At 42.2% G+C, this 22,115-nt stretch overlaps 1 protein-coding gene across 5 annotated transcripts in view; it reads left to right on the forward strand.

Annotated features, from left to right (window-relative positions):
• LOC145353929 (extracellular sulfatase Sulf-2-like) overlaps positions 1-22,115 on the forward strand; it is a 318,430-nt gene that overhangs the window by 169,581 nt on the left and 126,734 nt on the right. For 3 of the 5 annotated variants that reach the window (XM_080204931.1, XM_080204936.1, XM_080204933.1), the window contains one exon: positions 14,310-14,550. In XM_080204931.1, coding sequence (XP_080061057.1) covers positions 14,379-14,550 — 172 coding nt within the window. In that variant the 5' untranslated portion in view covers positions 14,310-14,378. Of the gene's footprint in view, positions 1-8,338; positions 8,446-10,199; positions 10,375-14,309; positions 14,551-22,115 lie in introns of those variants that run through there. The other 2 variants (XM_080204935.1, XM_080204932.1) reach the window with 2 other exon arrangements.

The raw sequence follows: 22,115 nt of genomic DNA on the forward strand, positions 1-22,115 counted from the left end.
TGGACCTTTTTTAAAAATTATTATTAATTATGCAGAAATCTGATCTAATTCTGTATCTACTGCTGGGTCAGTTGGGACATCTCCAGTGGAAAACTTGTGGTATCTGAACGCTGGGTCATTATGAAGGCTGAGTCGTGGGTGATCTGGCATTCAGAGAGCCTCTACCCTAACCACCATCCCCCACCCTGCAACATCCCCAACATCCCTGTTTGCTGTGCAGTTACAGGGACCCGGGTCGGTGTTTGTGGGAGTTTGCACATTCTCCCCGTGCTTGCGTGGGTTTTCTCCAGGTGCTCCAGTTTCCTCCCACACCCCAAAAACATGCCTTTAGACTGACTGGTGTTAATAAATTGTCCCTAAATTGGATTTCCCTTAATCTGGCGCACATATAATTCTCTAAATTTGCACCCCTTTATTGTGGAGTCCCTGAGATGTAGGCAAAAGTCATAGGTAGAAGAAGGATTGGACTGAGGCATTCACTGAGTGTTAAAATGGGCGGCGCAGACTTGTCGGGCTGAAGGGCTTGTTTCCTGTGCTGTGTTGTTCTTTGTTCTTTGTTTTTTTGTATACTGAAGGTGGCAGTATGCCACATGGCATAATTTTTGAAGCCAATATCTTTGGTAAACATCAGCGTTTCCCATGGTTTGTACAGACTGATCTATTTTGTTCAAACTCTGGCACAGATTTGTAGGTGAACCAGTTTAGAAAGCTAACACAAGCAAAAGGAAATCTGGCAAAACCCAGGAATATGACAACAGCAAAATCACAAACAAAATGAAAGTACTTGTGCTCAGCAGGCCTTTAATCCCACCCTTGGATCACAAATGGAGGAAAATATAATGTTCACCTGCCCCTTTTTTGCCTGCACGATGAATGCGGAATGGGCAATGTAGAATCTGTGTTGATAGGTTTTTAATGGCTTTAATTGGCCCTTTAAAATCATTGAATGAGAATCATACAGTCCCTAGAGTGCAGAAGGACGCCATTCAGCCCATCGAGTCTGCACCGACCACAATCCCACCCAGGCCCTATCTCCATGTATTTAAACAGCTAGTCTTCTTGACGCTAAGGGACAATTTAGTATGGCTAATCCACCTAATCTGCACATTGTTGGACTTTAATTAGGAGTGGGCATGGCTCTGACTCTCACGCATGCCACTGACCTCAACATTGCAGCCATGTGTAATGACATTGAGGTAGGTGCCTGTCATCAGTTTGTGTAACTTTACATGTTTTTGTGCCTGACCTCAGAAGATAAAATTCAGGCCATTCTTCTGAAGCTCACTCCAGCTATAACAGCAACTTTGGGTGTTGGAGTGTCTCGATTACCAGGAGGGCAGAAGGTATTGCAGGCATAAGATAAAATATACAACTTCACTGCTTCAAATGAGCGCTGTCGGAACACAGCTGGATCCCTGTGCCACAGAGGCCAAACCCCAGCTGGGCCTGATCGTGAGATAATCTCTTCTGTCAACATGCATTGCAGAGTGAGTTCCAGTGACAGATATGGATGAACCTTGTGCTCACCACCTTCAGACTGCATGCGGACTGGAATGGAGAGCTGGAGCTGGAAATGGGTTAATTGCGTAGCAGGAATTGGTGCAAAACAAAACAGAACTGAAATACTTTCAAAGTGTATGTGTGTATGATTGTGAATTTGATTGGTCTACAGATCAGCTGTTTGCAGGTTTCTGATTCCTTTTGCCAAATTAATTATTCTTTTACAAAGTAATCCTTGAGACAAACTACTCTTACTTGAGGTTTAATCTTGTGGGATTTTTCCAGGCCATATTATTTCATACAACTGGAAAGGTTTATAAATGGCAAGATATCTTTCGTGTTGCTAAACTGCTGCTAGTGGCATAAATGAAGCATCAAGTATTTGCAATAACCTCCACAACCTACAAATTAATCAAATCTCTGCATTAACGTAATAGTGTAGTGTTTCAGGTGGGAAAATATTAATCACACAAGCCTTTAACTTTGACTGAATGAAATTTGGAACTACACTGCCTGTGAGCTGCAACCCTGTTTTATCTATGCTCAGTAGCCTATGAACTTGCATGTTTGTTTTACATTTTTCATTTTGCAGCCTAAATTTTCCAAGCTCCTGGCCTGCTTGTCAGATAGATAATAACTTAGACTGACTTGTAGGCAAAAAATTTTAGAATAGTTATTGCAATTGTGCCCCAAAGAGGGATGAGACTAATTAATTGGCTGTGGACTATTTGTCCATATTGACTCTAGACCACTAAATGTGACTGTTTGAAGAAATGAACAAAGTCATTTCCATAAAAAAGAGCAATTTTAAACTAATTTTCTTTGATATTGAACACAGTGCTGCAGGATGTATCGCTTTTGAAGAAATGGTCTATGTGGAAAATCTATTTATGTTTGCAAATACATTGGAGGTCAATTTTGTAAGGATTGGAGCAGGTCCTATCATGCAGCCAGCACAAATTGGGTAATCATGGACACACTAAAGTAGCAAATAATATCAGTGCCATAAAAGCGTCAGACAATGATTATATCTATAGAAGAAAACCTAACCACTTCTGCTAGACATTCCCCATTATCAATATCCTGGGGTCATTAATAATCAGAAGTTTTTAATATAAAATTTGACAAATTGCATTAGGAAAAAGAGAGTTGTCAAGAGCAATGTGGGTCTCCTAAAAACCAGTAATAGTGATATTGACAGTGAAAAGAAGGCATTGTGGCACAATGCTTAGCATTACTGCCTCGCAGCGCCAGGGATCCGGGTTCAATTTCTGGCTTGGGTGCAGTTTGTGTGCAGTCTGCACATTCCCCCTGGGCCTGCACGGATTTCTTCCAAGTGCTCCAGTTTCCTCCCACAGTCTCAAAGATGTGCTGATTAGGTGCATTGGCCATGCTAAACTTTCCCTCAGTGTACTTGAACAGGCAGCGGAGTGTGGCAATTAGAAACTTTATTTCAGTGTTAATGTAAGCCTACTTGTGACACTAATAAAATAAATCCAAGGAAGCTAATATTCAGTAAGCAAAAGTAACATAAGCAAAATAGCAGTAATTAAGAAATAATGGCACATGAAGTATGACAAGTACCGTGTCCTGTCCCAGAGTTTTAAAGAAAGTAGGTGAGACTATTGCAGATAGCTTGGTCTGAATTCTTCGGCCTGGCTTGTGGCTGAGATTCTCCAGTCCCGCAGCTGTGAATAGAGTTTTGGCTGAATGCCAAATATTCCTTTCTCACTGGCGGCGGTAATGGGGCACTCAAGATTGGAGAATTCCAACCCTTAATTGTAATCTTCCGAATTTCTATTGATTTGATTAGGTTAGTCATTCTGCTAGTTTAAGGTAGTTGAGGGAAGGGAACCATGGAATCAGAGAACGGTTAGCCTAACATCTGTTGTTAGGAAATTACTTGCACCTGTAATTAAGCCAAGGATGATTGAACACCTTGAAATTTTTCAGCTGAATAGAGAATACCGGCATGGATCTGTAAAGGATAAGTCACGCCGGATGAATCTAACTGAAATTTTTGAAGAGATGTCACAGTGATGCCTGCAATATTATTCCAGAAAACATTTGATAAAGTCCTTCGTGAAGTGTGTGAATTTGACGTCAAGTTATTGACCTGGATAAAAAGAATTGGCTGAATGGCAGGTATCGATTTTGGGCCGGTTGGAGCAATGCCTGGATAGTGGGCACGTGCTTAAAATTTGCTCTAAATGTTGCAATCAAAAATCTTTTTCCATTTGTTAAGAATTTAGTAATGATTAGCCTCACTTTTGAGACAGCTCAAATACAAGATTAAGAGTGAGTTGATTTTGGGTTAAAGAAATTGCATTGAAATTAGCAAATGCATATCGAGAAAGGTCAATGCAACTTAACAACACACGTTTCAAGCTGTTCCACCCTCCCACACACCCTAAACCAAACATAGATATAACTTATCTAAAAATTCTACAAGATAATGCATTTAAGAAAGTTTACACTTGATACATTTATCTTTGTGTCGTATTTAATCACCCTGAAGAGGGGGAGATGGAATCACCTTTATTCTAATAACGTGATGGCAAGCTGAATGTTTAAAGAAATTCAGTCCAGAGTCGGAAAATTATTCACAGCCAAACTGAGGTTCAAGTGTAGCACCTTTATCAATCAACGCAATGGTGTTCCCTCCTGTAGTCACCTGGAACATCGAAGGTTCATTAAATCTACATTTGTTTATGTGAATTTGCAGCTGTGCCCTACTGCTCTCCATTTTTTATGTTAGCAACCAATTATGCAGAAATCAGCCGTACTTTGCTTTCCACGCACTTGGCTAAATTTTTCATTTTTGGTTAAGAGATGAATCATTATGTGATTGATTAGATCTGACTTAGGTTTGGCTAATTTCTTATGCAAGGTTCGATTTTATCTAATGAGGTTGCTCTTCATTTGTTTTCTCACTGCATAGCAAAAGCCTGAAGCACAACTCGATACCTTTAGGTGACAATTCCCCTAAAGCAAATTGGCAGTTTAGTTCCATTCCCTCCTTAACCCTTCAGTGCTCTACATACATTTCTTAATGCTCACATTTTCTGCTACACAACATTTGTTTAAATTGGGGGTACACTCTTCTCAGACAGTTTAGGAAACAATAGGCTGGAATTAAGCAAAGTGAGTTTTGGGTTCACCTAAAGTATTGTTGGGATGACCTAACAGATTTCACAAGGCTGGCCACACTTGAATGAAGCAGAGCTCTAGACCAGTGGAGTGGGAAATAACATGCAACTGCAGCTGCAGTTTGAAAGGCTCCTTAATTCTTGTTGGGCATAACAACAATTCTGGTTGGGCTGTGAATGACTGATCAAGGACATGGAGCATCTCCACTTGCTTTGGAGTTCTTCCTTCAGTTCTGGCAAAGGTCGCTTGACTTGAAACATTACTCTGTTTCTCTCTACAGATGCTGCCTGACTCGCTTTTTCTTCCAAACATTTTTGTTTTTATTTCAGATTTTCAGCATCCATGATATTTGGGTCTATGCTATAGGTATACAGGTATCTCAAAACAGACAACTTTGGTACCGACGGCTTGGCAGATTTCAAGTTGGGCAGTTCGAATCGTGGATGGTTCCGGTCAAGCAGGTTCAGGTGAAGTGGAGCATTGCTCTGAGTTTGGGAACAGACCAGCGTGCGAGCAGCGAAGGACCCAAAAACCAAGTATTCTGGATACTGGAAATCTGCAATAAAAACAAAAAATTCTGGAAATATTCAGCAGATCTGGCGGCATCTGTGAAGAGAGAAACAGAGTTAGCATTTCAAGTCTGTATGATTTCCAACAGAAGTCTGATGCTGCCAGACCTGCTGGATTTTATTTCAGCGAAAGGTATAAGTGGTCAAATGCCACACAAAGCTGACACAATGCCTAGTGCTTTGAGATACTGTACTGTATTATGTGCTGATGGTAGATTTTAACTTGCAGTGCCAGTGTGTCATTGAATTGTGAGTTAAATAATTAACATTCCCATGTTACTCTATTTTCATACACAACTAAAATTTCTGCAAATTTTCTCTATCCACTCTCTATCTATACCTATCCCTCAGAATCTCCCTTTCTGCCTCTTTTTGCTATAATTCTTCTGTAGTCTAGAGACTAATAAAGTAATGATTTGTATTAATTGTGAGTCTGCACTGAGCATTAACTTCATGTAATTTTCAAATTGATTTTCATACCCATATACGTGTTGAACCAAATCTATCCTGTTGTGCATTGGTTCTATGACACTAGAGTTCTTTTATCCGACGTATGATTACATCCCGGCTACTTCCAGGAAGACAGCCTGGTGCTGTACTTAGGATGAAACATTAAGCTGAGGTTCTATTAGTCTGCTTTGTTGATTTTAGATGGATCTTCCCACATTATTTGAAGAGAAATGCCCTGACTACCATATCTTCCTCAACCAACATCATAAAAATTGATTAACTCATTATGGTTGCAAGATCCTTCAAGCAATATAGCATACAGCTGTTTTGTTGCAATGTTAATCTTTCTTTCAATGATGGCACAACATATAACTTCCTTCCAGCATCCTTTTTACGAGCCCGTTTCTAACTGAGCTGTTGAAAATATTTACTAGAGCAGAACATACAATCTTTGCCATTTCTTCTAGTACCCTAAGTAAACTAAAATATTTCACTTAAGTTTCAGTTTTATCTCTTTTTCCAGTTTATGTATCTGTTATCCAATCCACCAGCAATTCAAAACAGATACATTACATCTGGGTAAAACATTTAACACTGTCTGCTGTTGGTTAGGCTTACTCTCACGTTCTTAGGATTTAAAATGTTGACGTGGCAAGTTATAAATCAGCAACTCGATTATATTACAGTGACCAAAACAGGGGGTCTCAGCCCTAAGCGAGCAGGGAAAGCAATCTTAACCAATTAGATTAAAACCAGGTTAAAGTCCAATAGGTTTATCGGAATCATGAGCTTTCGGAGCGCTGCTCCTTCATCAGGTACGTCCAAAAGCACATGATTCCAATAAACCTGTTAGACTTTAACCTGGTATTGTAAGACTTTTTACTGTGCCCACCCTGGTCCAATGTCAGCATCTCCATATCTTTAACTAGATTTAAAGATTTGGAAATTAACAGTGCAATGAATTATGAGGTGTAAGTTAGAGTTGTTACGGTTCTCGGGGATCAAAACATTTTAAAAAGATGTTTGAATTCCCAGGTACTGACTTAAAGGACCTTCAAGGTTTACAACTTTTACTGTAAAAAAAAAAGAACAAACTATAAGTAAAATTTACTAAACATTTTTTACTAGAGGATTACTCTGATCTACAGAAAAGATATCCTCCTTTAAATTTTACGTTACTAAAAACCCCACCCCACAATTCTGATTCGCTGCCCATTCGCCATGGAATTGCAGATTTTAGAGGAGCCAGTCTTTTGATTTGATTTATTATTGTCACATGTATTAGTATACAGTGAAAAGTATTGTTTCTTGTGCTGTATACAGACAAAGCATATCGTATTAGAGAAGGAAAGGAGAGAGTGCACAATGTAACGTTACAGTCATTGCTAGGGTGCAGAGAAAGACCAACTTAATATGAGGTAGGTTCATTCAAAAGTCTGATGGCAGGAGGGAAGAAATTGTTCTTGAGTTGGGCGGTACATGTCCACAGACTTTTGTAGCTATTTCCTGATGGAAGAAGGTGGAAGAGAATATGTCTGAGGAGAATGGAGTCCTTGATTATGCTGGCTGCTTTTCTGAGGCAGCAGGAAATGTTGAGAGTCAATGAATGGAAAGCTGATTTGCATGATGGGCTGGGCATCATTCATGACCCTTTGTAGTTTTTTTGTGGTCTTAGACCAGGGGCCATATCAAGCTGTGATGTAATCAGAAAAAATTCTTTCTATGGTGCATAAAAGTTGGTGAGTGTCATAGCCAAATTTCCTTAGCCTCCTGAGACAGTGCGTTTTCTTAAATATTGCGTGGCGTGGAAGGACCGAGACAGTTTGGTGATCTGGACACCTAGAAACTTGAAGCTCTCGACCATTTCTACTTCGCCCCCATTGATGTAAATGGGCATGTCCTCCACTATGCTTCCTGAAGTCGATGACTACCTCCTTTGTTTTGTTGGCGTCGAGGGAGAGATTATTGTCATCACATCTGTTCACCAGGTTCTCTATCTCTTTCCTGTACACACTCATCATTGTTTGTGATCTGAACCACTATACTGTGTCATGAGCAAACTTGAAAATTGAGTTGGAGGGGAAGTTGGCCGCACAGTCATAGCTGTATAAAAAGTATAATAAGGGTCGAGCATCAGTCCCAGCTTCCTACAGATTTGCTTCTCACCATTTAGCCATGTTGTAACATCAAGTGACTGCCAAAAGGTGCTTCCCAATTTCCTGAGAATTCCCAGACTACCAGCAGTAAGATCTACTCTAGGTGACTCTTTTCCCCAGCCACACCAGAATGAGTCTTTTGGAATCATCAAATTGCGTCCCTTCAAGCAGAGACTGTGTTGTTTCTGGCATTCTGTGGACTAGTAGTCCACAGAAAAGTCTTTTGTTCTCTGATAGACCTCTCTCTGACCAAAAAACTCAGAGACTGAAAGTCTGCCCATACTTAGCCAGCTGCTCTTGCCTTTGTTTTCATTGCGAGACATGGCACATACATTTCAACAGTCTCTTCTGCCCACTCCAGAGTCGCCAATCTACAAAGGCTTATTGTCAGGCAGAAATCACAGCAGATCACATGACTCTTCATTTTGCCAGTTACACAACATAGGTAGGAAAATAAATTATGAAAGTGCCTTAGGGAATGAGTGGGCAAAGATTTGGCAGATGAAGCAAATATGATAGTCAACTTTGGCAGGAAAAATAAATAAAAGCAGGTTATCTAAATGGTGAGAAATTGCAGACCTCCAGAATGCAGAGCGCTCTATTTGTCGGAGTTTCAAAAGGTTAGTATATATGTATGTAAAGTAATTAGGAAAGCTAATAGAATGTTGCAAAAGGAATTAAATACAAAAGTAATGCTTCAGTTATACAGGGCATTGTTCAAACCACACCTGGAGAACTGTACACAGTGTTGGTCTTATTTACAGAAGGGCGCAAATGCATTAAGAGCAATTCAGACAAGATCAACTAGACTAATACCTGGAATGGGTGGGTTATCTTGTGAGGAAAGATTGGACAGGCTAGGCAGAATAAGAAGTCTCCAATACCAGGTTAAAATCCCAACAGTTTTATTTGGAATCACGAGCTTTTGGAGCACTGTTCCTTCATCAGGTGTTGTGAGACTTTGTATTGAATAGTGAAGCAGGTTTGAGGCTGAATGGTCAAATCCTGCTTGTAATTTGTATCAGCCAGACAAGAGGGATGCAACTTGGGCAGAAACGTTTGGATGTTTGAGTTTAACCACACATTTGCTCATCACCTGAAGTTGCATATAAGTAATGATGAATGATATTAACCTCACTATTATTTTGAAGCAAATTACAATCCACGTGCCCAATTTCTTTTCTGTGCCTTTGTCTGACTTGTGCACCTTGAATGGTCATTGTTAGAAACATAATTGCTCAGATCCGATGCTGTCTTTGTGTTTGTAATCCGCTAGTTTCATCACTCCACAATCACAGCAATTTACTGCCTACCTCATTATTAAAAAAAATGAATGCCATAAAGTTGCTGTATTTGCATACTAGGTATGGATTTTAAACACCACAGGAAGGCAGTCCTTGCCCAATTCAGAGTAATTACTGTTTTAACAATACGATTACTCTTTACATAATATATTGATAGTTAATTACTTCTAGTCAAACTCTATGACACTGAAAATGAAGTGTACATTTTCATTCTTTTTAGGTTTGAATTGTCGTGGGAGATTTTTAAAATGCAACATTTTAAATGTTACTATTGATGTGAGAGCAATAGTTGTACAACTGGACAGCTCTGAATTTCATAGAATCGTAGCATTCCTACAGTGCAGAAGGAGGTCATTCAGCCCATCGAGTCTGCACTGACAGCAATCGCACCCTATCCCTGTAACCCCACACATTCACTCCGCCAGTTCCTCTAACCTATGCGTCCCAAAACACTGAGGAGTAATATAGCACAGCCAGTGCACCTAACCCACGCACCTTTGGTTTGTGGGAGGAAATTGGAGCACCTGGAGAAAACCCACACAGACACGTGGGAGAATATGCCAACTCCACACAGATAGTGACCCAAGCCAGGAATCGAACCCAGGTCCCTAGAGCTGTGAGGCAGCAGTGCTAACCAATGTGCCACCATGCTGCCCAAAGGATCGTTAGATGTAAATTCAATCAGTTGCAGAATCTTGATGGGGTTCAATGTTTACAGCCATAAATTTGTAAAGAATTTGAATATTTTTATAATGTTTTATTATTTTGTAAATTAAGAAATGCTTATGTTCAAAGATCTGCTTTGTGAAAAAAAAACGATTGCCCATTAAAGCAGTGTTGAAAGTATTTGACCAATGAAATACTGTACTGACCTGCTGTATACATAAAGGCTGCACCAATGCCTTCACTGCTCTCCGAGGATTAAAGACTAGTCTAATATAGATGACAGGATGTTTTATTGTTACTCAGCATTTAAATCCCTAGTGCAGTGTATATATTCAAAATAAATCTCAGCTTAACTGCAAGATAGAACAGCCACATGGTGGTAAATTGCAGAGCATGACCTCCAGTTTCAGTTGCTGCAACGGGATGTATAGGAACTAAAACGGCGAAATTAAGTCAGTACATTTGCAAGGGCCAGGGATATCGAGCTCATGTGACTGACTGACAGCATCTGAAAAGGCACCGAGAGGCTGCACTGAGAGGTCTGGAGATAGAAGCGGTAGAAAGGACTCAACAGATGAGGTAAGAAGATAATGCTTTGAAATGCCTACCAGCGCGTTTAATGAGGAAGGGTCACTATGTTTCTGCCCCCAGCTGGATGTTGATATAGTGGTAATGAATACGTTTAAGAAAATAGCTTCATACAGTTTGCATCAATGTACTGGAGCTAACAAAAGACACTGCTGAGACACTGAAGGGTACTGATCAGTCGTGTTACCTTAGAGGTTTATACTTTCACTCTCTTGAAGTAAATAATTTCATATGATAGCTGTTTATTGTATCATACTTATAAAGATTAATGAAAAAGAAGTGATGATGAGAAAAACAGAAAATCATTAAAGCTTCCAGGCTAACGTTATCTGTAGTTCTCAGAGAGGTCATTACCTGATATTAGCTCAGTACATATGTACTATATAGAGGACAAGGTAGCAATAAACTATTATAAGCACAATTAAAACAAAAATATATGAATTAACTTGAATGCCAGAACTTAATACTCATTAGTACTTTTTGTTCCTGCATATGTAACACCTACTGTTTTATAAACATTCTGTACGCAAGTATAATACAGTTTTATTTGAAGTATCATTTAGATGTGCTCATTGTGAATAAAGATTCAGTTTAAGTTGCTCAATACTGTGGAGTGAAGAAGGGTAATAGGCAATGTGTACATTTATGCAGGTTGATCTACAACACTCAAAGTTGATGGTGTTGGGGAAATTTAGTTCCAGGAGACACGAGGTCACTTCAATTTGGGTGGCACAGTGTTGCATTACAGCACCAGGGGCCCAATTTCAATTCCAGCCTTGAGTGACTCTGTAGAGTTTGCACGTTCGTCCCATCTCTGTATGGGTTTCCTCCGGTTGCTCCGGTTTCCTCCCACAGTCCAAAGATGTGCAGGCTAGATTGTTCAGCCATAGTGAACTGCGCCTTAGTATCCCAAGATATTAGAGGGGTTAGTGGGGTATCTATGTGGGGAACAGAGGGCCTGGGTGGAATGCTGTGTCGGCGAGTCAGTGCAGCTTCAATGGGCCAAATGGCTTACGTCTACGTTGTAGGGATTCTATGAATCTCGTTCTTCCCGTGTCTGCGTAAGTTTCCTCTGGATGCTCTGGTTTCCTCCCACAGTCTAAAGATGTGCAGGTTAGGTAGATTAGCCATGCTAAATTGACCCTAGTGTCAGGGGATTAGCAGGGTAAATATGTGGGGTTACGGAAATAGGGCCTGGATGCGGTGGTTGTTAGTGCAGGCTCGATGGGCTGAATGGCCTCCTGCACTATAGGGATTCTATGAATTCCAGGTACTAATTCTCATTCTTTATTCTACTTCTTTTGGATGGAAAAGCAGGCAGAGGAAATAATACCAAAACCTACCTAAGTCCCAGTGTGTGTGGAAAGATCCTTGGGCAGTGCTGCTTAATACAAGAGCAAAATATTTGGCTACTTGAAATCTGAAAGAAAAGTTTGGGAATACTCAGCAAGTCAGGCAGCATCTGTGGAGAATGGAGTCTTGTCCAGGCAATGGCGTTTTCAGCCATTGGCAGCAGAGCTGGCGAGAATGCCTTTTTGCCTCCTTTAAGGAAAGCCTATCACGTCTTGTCTTGTATCATCCAGGCACCTTACAGGCCGGTGATGGGATTTCCCCTTGGATAAGGAGCTTGAAGGGGCAGAAAGCTGGCAACTTTCCTGTACTCAGAAGCACCACTAGGGAAGCAGTGATTGCTGTGGTATGCCAGTCAATCTGAGGGCACTGATTAAGGAGGGACACAAACACAGGTGAATGGTGGTGAGAAGAGGGTCACAGGGAGGTGAAGGATGCAGACATGGGCAGGAACTGGCCGTCAATGGATGCCTCCCTTCCCAATGTCTGATCCCTCGAGCTCCTTTGAACAAGGGCCCTCCCCCGTCCGCCAAAACCAGGGTTTGCTTGTTTGCTTCTTGATAAGCCTCCAACCCACTGCTGTGTTAATACCAGTGGTGGTGGGGTAAGGTTCTTGCGTGAACATTAATTGACCAGTTAACGGCCCCAATTGGTGGCTGGGCCTTCCTGCCCAAGACTTAATTGGGGTGGAGGCAAGGAGGTGGTACAACCTCAATCATCACCCTCCCACCCAATTAAATGAACACTCTCCCACCAACCTCGCCACAAGGAGAGTCAGAAGATTCTGCCCGGTGTTCCAGGTCAATGGATCCTTTGCTTCTTCAAATGTTCACTGATCTGAAAGCTCCAGCTGTTTCTTCACTGAGCCTGGCCTGTTGAGTATTTTTCTTCAACATTTTCTGTTTTTATTTATGCCGTTGTATACATCTCTTGAACATCCAAATTCTCTTGTTTAAAGAAATACCTGTGTTACAGTTGGCTATCACAGCATTGTGGTGTTCACATATTGTTATTCATGATTTTAAATTCATGTGCCATCTCTGCGCTCTGTATAAAATTCTAATGCTGTGGACACAGTCACTAGTCACTGATATTGTTTGAACTTTATTTGATGCCTGTCTAAGTTGACATTGTTTTGGGAGAAAAGAGCAGCGTGACATCTGTTGAATAATGAACATCAAATTGTGTGTATAACCAGGTCAAAGATTATCCAGCATCACATATTCCCTCCTGTCGAAACACTCACTGACATGCCAACCCACAGAATGCATTCCCCTAGCTGTCCATTGTACCATAATTTAATTAAACTTGCATTCCTTATTTTTACTGATACAAAGTAGCAATTTTAATCTTTATTAGATATTGCAATAATTGTTTGAAATGCACCATTATGCATGAATTAATTGCTTGTTTTTGACATGGGTTTTGCCATTTCCTGTCTAATAGTTCATTTGATGTGGTGATGTGCTACAGTATTTCTCCAATTGCTAACTTATAATGCCTTGTAGCATTACAGTCTCGCGGGATAGAAATTAATCATTGTTGAGTCTACGTTCCGGTAGGAAGTCGGATCAAAACTGGCCAGTTTGCCCTACATACTATCCAACACCAAATTGGGCTTGGATGATTTTCAGACATCTGGCAGCCACCTAAAATAGGCATTAGCCCCCCTTGCATAAGATAACGAGGCATCTAATGCCTACAGATCACCTCCTGATACAAAAGAATAGTTCCTTCTCCACTTAAGTTTTCCATTTAGCCCAGTAAGTGACCACCGCCATAAATGAGAGGCACATTGGTTAGCATTGCTGCCTCACAGTGCCAGGGACTTGGGTTTGATTTCTGGCTTGGGTGACTGCCTGTGTGGAGTTCTCACGTCCTCCCTGTGTCTGCGTGGGTTTCCTCCGGGTGCTCCGCTTTCCTCCATACTTAAAGATGTACTGGCTAGGTGCATTGGCCATGCTAAATTCTCCCTCAGTGTACCCAAACAGGTGTTGGGTTTTCACAGCAGCTTCATTGCAGCGTTAATGTAAGCCTACTTGTGGAACTAATAAATAAACTTAAGCTTAAAAAAAATGAAAGCAGTTAGGAAATGTAAGAGTGTTCCTCCTGGCTCCATACCACTCGATCCATTGCCAACCCACAATCAACCACCTCCACGCACCTTCTCGTCCCCCACGCTCCTGTTGTCTTTTCTCTGTCCAATTTCTCTTTGGCAGTGATCCTCTGGAACACCCCCATGAGGCAACAGCCTGAAATTTATCTGCCGAAACCAGCAACCTGTTCGAGGAGATACAACAAGCACTTTCAAGTCACATAAACTATTGAGATAAAGCCAATGGGGCCTTTCTTTTGGCTTCTTTGTTGACTGAAAGTGGGTGAGCTCAATTTCCACCCCAAGAATGTAAGAATATTCTGCGTATTTGTGCTAATCTAAAAATAAGTGTTAAATAAGAGAAGGAAACACTATTGTCCTCAATGCATTGAGCTGGTATCCTCAGCTCTGAGGTAAGAGGAATGGCTAAATGTTGTACGTCTCATCAGATGCACATTACTGTTTACTTTTTAAATTGCAGAACTGAAAGTAAACAAAGGAAAGAGCTGTTCACCTTCCCTGGAAGGACAGAGACCTCCAGTGAGACGAAATGTTACAGTCAAGACTTACCCTTGGATTGATTGTGCTGGGTGTTGCAGCTTTCGTGAGCCCTGGGTTAGCTGTCCTTTCTCAGCGACTGAAAGGTCGATTTCAGCGAGACCGCAGAAATATCAGGCCAAACATCATCCTCATTTACACAGATGACCAGGACGTGGAACTCGGTAAGCACAATTAAACACTTCCACGGTTTTTCAGGATTTGAATTCTGTGATAAACCTCAATTCCCATTTTTCTGCGCCCAAGACCTAACTTGGGGCCAAGCAATGCTTCACATGCCCAGTAAGCGTGGCAGAGTTTTGGCCTGTGCCAACTTGCAGACCCATGAGCAAGCCATAGTTTAATGCCAACTAGATAAATCAAATTCTCTTATTACAGATATTCTGGAATTCTTGGATAATAGACCAGGATTTTTAACCATGAAAGTGCAAACTAGTAGCCTTGCTTGCGATGGCTAGAGTGTTTAGAGAATACATTACTGCTTTGCTGCTCAGTTACTATAGTAACAGCAGGCAATATATTATTATTCGAGGCCACATAGGAATAATAAAATCATATACTTCCCCAATGTAGGAGAACATTTTATCCATCACATTAACTCCAGCTCTCCAAATACGTTATCCACTTAGCCCCATGTTGTTGCCTCCCTCTGTTAATTTGTTTTAAGAATTTATACGCTTCAGTTTAAAAGTAATTTTGGGTTCCATTGCCATTAATGTTTTGCCAGGGAATTCCATGCTTTAACAATCTTCCTGCATCAAAAAGAAAATAACCTGTTATTCTTTGTGATGATTTTAAATGTATGCTTCTATTTGAACATTAAAAATCATTTCCCTCCTTTATCTTATCAGAATCTCTCATAATACTTGCAGGAAAATGATATCAGGGGACTAAATTGGACAGCTCTTGAATTTTGACACAGAGATCATGATGCATGATTATCCTGTGCCTGTCTGAAATGATACAAACTTTATGCTGCCTACATGATTTTCCTGATTGTAGCTGATCTCTGAATGCACCGCTGAGTGGCTGCAAACCTTCACAGGGTGCCCAAGTTCAAGTACTATTTATGGCCAAACGACATCTCAGCACAGTACGGGACGACACAGTAGCACTGCTGCTTCTCAGCGCCAGGGACCCAGGTTCAATTCCCGGCTTAGGTCACTGTCTGGCACTTGCACATTCTTCCTGTGTCTGTGTGGGTTTCCTCTGGCTGCTCCGGTTTCCTCCCACATTCTGAAAGCCTGAGCTGGTTAGGTGCATTGACCCGATTGAGGCGCTGGACTGTGGCGACTAGGGGGATTTTGCTGGAACTTCATTGCAGTGTTAATGTAAACATTACTTGTGACTAATAAATTTCAAAATTTCTTGAAAGTGAGGTCATTCTGGCTGCAACATGGGCTAAAGTTTTTTTTTATTTGTAGAGCATGAGTGTCACTAGCTGGCCAGCATTTATTGTCCAACCCTAATTGCCCATTGGAGGGCAGTTGAGGGTCAACCACGTTGCCATGGGTCTGGAGTCAGACTGGGTGAGGTCAGCAGATTTCCTTTCCTAAAAGACATTATTGAACCAGATGGATTTTCTGACAGTCAATAACAGTTTCATGGCCACCGGTTGATTCGTAATTCCAGATATTTTATTTATTGAATTCGAATTCCACCATCTGCTGTGGCGTGATTTGAACCCAGGTCCCCAGAGCATTAACTGAGTTTCTTAGTCTCACAATAGTTACACCAGGCCATCAACTCTCCAACAATGGAAAAAACCTTCAGGAAAGCCCTAAAATAGTGCAACAGATAAGAAAGTGTGCCCCCAGGTATTGGGGTATCATGCTGGGAGTGGATCAGAAAGGAGAGGTGGTATTCTCTTGATCAGGAAAACCTCCAGATAATTGTCCACAAGGCAATTGGGCAAGGTGGCAGTGACAGCTAATGCCAACATTTTGAAAGGTCTGTAAGAGGGATGGCAAGGTGGGGAAATGTTAATCAATGGAAACCTGAGGATATATTCAGGGGTACTGAATCCAGTGATACATTCTCCGAATTTTCAATTTGGAACTTGGTGACCATGTCCATTCTTGCAATTCCTCATTCTCCTCGCCCTCCTGAGATGGTTGTCAATCCCGTGGTGGCAATGGCTGTACCCTAATGCCAGGTTGCAAAGGATGCTGGACTGCACAGAACCTTAGTTAGGTCTCATTTAGAATATGGTGTAAAATTCTGCTCATTACACTACCAGAAGGATTAGATACTTTGGAGAGGGTACAGAAGAGGTTTACCAGGATATTGCCTGGTCTGGAAGGTATTAGCTGTAAGGAGAAGTTGGATAAACTCGGTTCGTTATCAGAGAAATGCTGGAGATTGATGGATGACGTGATAGAAGTTTACAAGATTATGAATGGCATGGACAGAATAGATAGTCTGATGCTCTTTCCTTGGATAGAAAAGCCAAGTATTAGGGGACATAGGTTTAAGGTGCGTGGGGAAAAGTTTTAGAGGAGATGTGCGCGGCAAGTTTTTTTCACTGAGGTTGGTGAATATCTGGAACACGCTGCATGGGAAAGTGGTGGGAGCAGGTACGTTAGCAGCATTTAAGGGGCAACTAGACGAATACATGAATAGGATGGGAATGGAAGGATACAAACTCCGTAACTACTTATGGTTTTAGTTTAGGCAGGCATCATGATCAGCGCAGGCTTGGAGGGCCAAAGGGCCTGTTCCTGTGCTGTGCTGTTCTTTGTCCTTTGTCCTTTGCTGCAGCAAACTACCATGAATTGGAATGTGCTTTCTCCCTACAACTGATCCAGGCAGTGGAACAATTGCTTTAGATCACTGATCGTCTAATTAATGTCACATCCAGTCGCAACCTGGCTTTCGTTGCATGAGTGCTGATCAGATATGCTGGGATTGCAGAGTGGAGTGATCAACTGGTTGTACTACGTATTGGTTGTTCCTCGGTTGCTACCGTCAGCTTCGACATGGTGACTGAAAGATTGCTGTAATGGCTGACTAGCACAGGATACAAACACTATGAATAACCTCGATAACAGGCATTTGTCAGCGTGCTGTTCTGGCTGTACTCGCACACATTTGAGTGACTGGTATTCTTGTAGTTTCCGTACATATCCCCAGTGAGGTATGGTATTTGGAAAAGGCTGAGTGAATGCAATCAATGGCTCTCCTGTACCATGGGAAGACCACTGAGCTGGCAAATAAGCTCGTTCCACCTGCTTCTTCTCCCAGAAGTGTCCAGTGAACGTAGTCACATACAACAAACTACAATGTGCTTGAATATCACCTGTTTCATGATCATTTCGATGACCCAGAGCAGCAGTCTTCTCTTCCTGCTTTGGGGCTGCAGGAATGATTCCAAGAGATGGCCTATTTCTGTCACCACCTCCTCAATGAAATGTGGTCAGTGAACACATTGCTCCCGGCTTAGTTGCAGGCTAGAACAGTGTTCCATGAAGACCTTAGGTGAGTAAGACCTTCTGCTCTTTTTCCTCTTCCCTCAGTGATTAATTTAGCTTCTCTCTGCATCTAACCCATCTCCTTCTGATGCCATGTCAGAGGTGATCAGTAGTGGACCTGCCTATTATTTATCAATTCAACAGGCTCCCATAACACCAGCACCACCGTGCTACGCAGCCAAATGTTGTAGCCTCACTTTATTTCTAGTTGCTCTTAATAGATAAATCTTCTCAACCAATCTGCATATGTTAACCTGTCATAAATACTCATTAAAAAGGCAACTTAGCCAGAGTCATGTAGTCCCTCTGAATGACCTGCCACACCAAGGGAAATTAGACCAGTTTCAGTCACACCCAGATATAAAAGGTGTGCAGCGGTCAACCTTCACTGTGACTTCAAGGTGGATACAACATTCGGAGCCAACCTGTAACAGTGCTGCTCCGGGCCCTCAGCAATGCCTATGTTAGCCCACACTGGTTAGGGTTTCTGCATTGGTCACGAGTGTTGAGCTGGTCTGCTTACGGTTGGTGCAGGGCTACTCCAAGATCACAGTATTGTGTGCTGTAGGCCTCCAGCAGGGCTGGTTTGCACTCTAAAATACGGACAGATGAGTTGGGCAGAGAGTGGATGGAGCGGATGGGGGGGTAGGTGAATAATGGACACATGAGGGTGAAGTGGGTATTATGGGGTTGGAGACAGGGGGAGCACAATGGCAGGCAGAGGGAAAATTGGGGTTGGGGAAGCTAGAGCTGTTTATGGAATACTGCAAGAAAGAGACAGAGAGGGAGTGGAAGGAGTTTGGATTGCATGAATAGGAGGGGCTATGTGCGGACTCTGGAGCAGGAAGTAAGGTCGGTAAGTATAGCATTTGAGGGAAGGCTTGCTCAAGGTCGATGAGTTGAACAGAGACTTGTAAAGGGCAAATGGTATGCCCAGCGCTGAAGGAATCAGAGAGCTAAATGAACTGGGGCAAAGAGGTCAAGTTTAGACATTAGAGGAAGTCCTGAAACTCTGTAGATTGCTTAGACAGGGTGCATCATTAAGGCAGTCCTGGGGCTTTGCAAGCCATGTAACAGGGCTTTGCATGGCACACATATTGTCTTCCCATTCCATGGAGGATGAGGCCTGTGTGTGATCCCCATTAAGCACACAGTTTGGCATGATCATAGTCTCAAACTGGAGGGCCATGATTGGGGGAGGCAATTGCAGCTTGTAAAATGTGAAAAGGTAATACTGGGGTGGGGAAGGGCCACCTTTCTATGACCAGGCACACACAATCAAGCTGAGAGAGGTGAGATCCACATTGGGCATAGGTCATCAACTGTGATGCATTCATTTGGGAGGGCCAGAATGTCCACTACAACGACAATAGGATCCAGGCTTACTCTGGGAAGCTGGAGAATAAGACATAAGACATAAGAAATAGGAGCAGGAGTAGGCCATCCAGCCCTTCGAGCCTGCCCCGCCATTCAATAAGATCATGGCTGATCTGTCGCTGCTCAGTTCCACTTTCCCGCCCTCTCCCCATAACCCTTAATCCCCTCTCCTATCAAAAACCCATCAACCCGCGTCTTAAAAATATTTAGCGAGGCAGCCTCCACCACTTCAACGGGCAGAGAATTCCAGAGATTCACCACCCTTTGAGTGAAGAAGTTCCTCCTCAACTCCGTTCTAAACCGCCCCCCCTTTTATCTTGAGGCTGTGCCCCCTAGTCCTACTGTCTTTTTTGAGCGGGAAGAGTCTTTCCACCTCTATCCTATCCATCCCATTCATCATCTTATACGTCTCAATGAGATCTCCCCTCATTCTTCTAAACTCTAACGAGTACAAGCCTAGTTTATTCAGCCTCTCCTCATAGCTCAGAATAACTGGAAGGAACTCTACCTGCACATCGTGAGGTGCCAGTAAGAGGGACCTGAATAAAAATAAAAGAAAAAAATTATTAGGGATAGGATTTATAGTTATTTAGAGAGTAATGGATTGATTGGAGATAGTCAGCACGGTTTTGTGAAGGGTAGGTCGTGCCTTACTAACCTTATTGAGTTTTTTGAAAAAGTGACCAAAGAGGTGGATGGGGGTAAGGCAGTTAACGTATATATGGACTTTAGTAAGGCGTTTGATAAGGTTCACCATGGAAGGCTTCTGCAGAAAATGCAGATGTATGGGATTGAGGGTGATTTAGTTAATTGGATCAGGAATTGGCTAGCTGATAGAAGACAGAGGGTGGTGGTTGATGGCAAGTATTCGTCATGGAGTTCGGTTACAAGTGGTGTGCCTCAGGGATCTGTTTTGGGGCCACTGCTGTTTGTAATTTTTATAAATGATCTGGATGAGGGTATAGAAGGATGGATTAGTAAATTTGCTGATGACACCAAAGTCGGAGGAGTGGTAGATAGTGAAGAGGGGTATCATAGTTTACAGAGAGACTTGGACAAGTTGCAGAGCTGGGCTGAGAGGTGGCGGATGGAGTTTAATGCGGAAAAGTGTGAGGTAATTCACTTTGGCAGGAATAACAGAGAGACTGAGGGATTTGGGGTTGTTTTCGTTGGAAAGAAGGCGGCTAAGAGGGGACCTTATTGAAACGTACAAGATGATTAGAGGTTTAGATAGGGTGGACAGTGGTAGCCTTTTTCCTCGGATGGAGAAAGCTAGCATGAGGGGACATAGCTTTAAATTAAGGGGTGGTAGTTATAGGACGGATGTCAGAGGTAGGTTCTTTACCCAGAGGGTGGTGGGGGAATGGAATGCCCTGCCTGCTGCAGTTGTAGATGCGCCTAGTTTGGGGGCATTTAAGAGGTCCGTGGATAGGTTTATGGATGGAAAGGGATTGGTTTAGGTTAGAGGGTCATTGCTTTTCTCTTAATTGGTCGGCGCAACATCGTGGGCCGAAGGGCCTGTTCTGAGCTGCAATGTTCTATGTTCTACTATCAAGGAGAGGGTCAAAACTGGTTTCAAAATAAAAACGCAGCAGCACTATCTTGAACGCCCAAAGTGATTATTCAATTTAGTATTGAAGCTGGAAAAGAATCTGATTGGGAGGGATCTGAGGCAGTGTGGGCTGAGCCCAGAGCTGGATAGGGAAAACCCTTGCTCTGTTTTGAGTAACAACACTGAAATGAACTCTGAGCTGACATAAGTCTGGAAGAGTATTTGGAGAAGGTGCAACTGAATCCACTAACGTTTGGAGTACTTTAATATGAGACACCAGAACTCACTCAGGTCACAACAATGTGGATCAATCTGAGTATTAACAGAGAAAGGTGAGAATGGAAGGTGCAGCCAAGCACAGCTGTTGGGTATCTGCCATATGACGATTGTAAGGTACTTTCTCCAATTAGCATGGCATGGGTCAAAGGTTGTTGGTAGTGGGGGATTCAGCGATGATACTGTACATGAATGTTATAAGGTGTCAAGGTTATCTCTTGTTGGAGATTATCATTGCTTGGCACTTGTGTGGGGAAAATGTCACTTGCCACTTGTCAGTCCTGGATATTGTTCCCATGAGGTGATGGTGGGTAGATAGATCAATGTCCTTCTTGCCATGTGATTCAGCAAGCAACCTTTTCATGCATAATTAATAAGGTCTTAAACAGAAGGTTAGACGTGAGAACCCCATCTGAAGAGCAACAGAAAAATTGCCACAAATCCTGTCTCCGAAATGGAAGATTCCAATGTGCTGAGAGACGTCTTGCAAAACCTAAATTCGATAAGCCTTTTCCTTTTCCTCTTCCCTCTCCAAAATCTTTGCAAACATTCCATTTATATCCCTCACCCTAACATCAGGGAGTCTGTGTACTCTCAGATGCAGTTGCAGAAGTGGTTAACAAGTTGCTAGGAACTATTTCTGCGCATCTGTGTCATTTGTGGCTCAGCTGGTCGCACCATTTGCCTCTGTGTCTAAAGGTTATGGGCCCGAGTCCTGAGCACAAAATCTAAGCTGATAGGTTAGCTGACAAGGTGGCACTCTTGAAAGGAAGTTCTCTCAGCTAAAGAGTGAAATGGGTGGATAAGATTTAATTGCAAAGAAGAACGCACAAGTTCTCTCCAGTATCTAGCCCAATAATTATCCCTCAAATAACAAGTACCATGACAATTTATCTGGCTGTTATCATCATGGAGGATCTTATTGTGCACAAATTGGCTGTCAGGCGTCCTACAGGGAATTGGAGATTACAATTTGAAAGTATGTCAGTGGCTGTAAAGTGCTTTGGGTGTTCCTGAGGTCATGAAAGGTGCTTTATAAATCCAAGTCTATCTT

Source organism: Carcharhinus amblyrhynchos, chromosome 16 (assembly GCF_965287045.1).
Source record: "Carcharhinus amblyrhynchos chromosome 16, sCarAmb.v2.hapA, whole genome shotgun sequence".
NCBI lineage: Eukaryota > Metazoa > Chordata > Chondrichthyes > Carcharhiniformes > Carcharhinidae > Carcharhinus > Carcharhinus amblyrhynchos.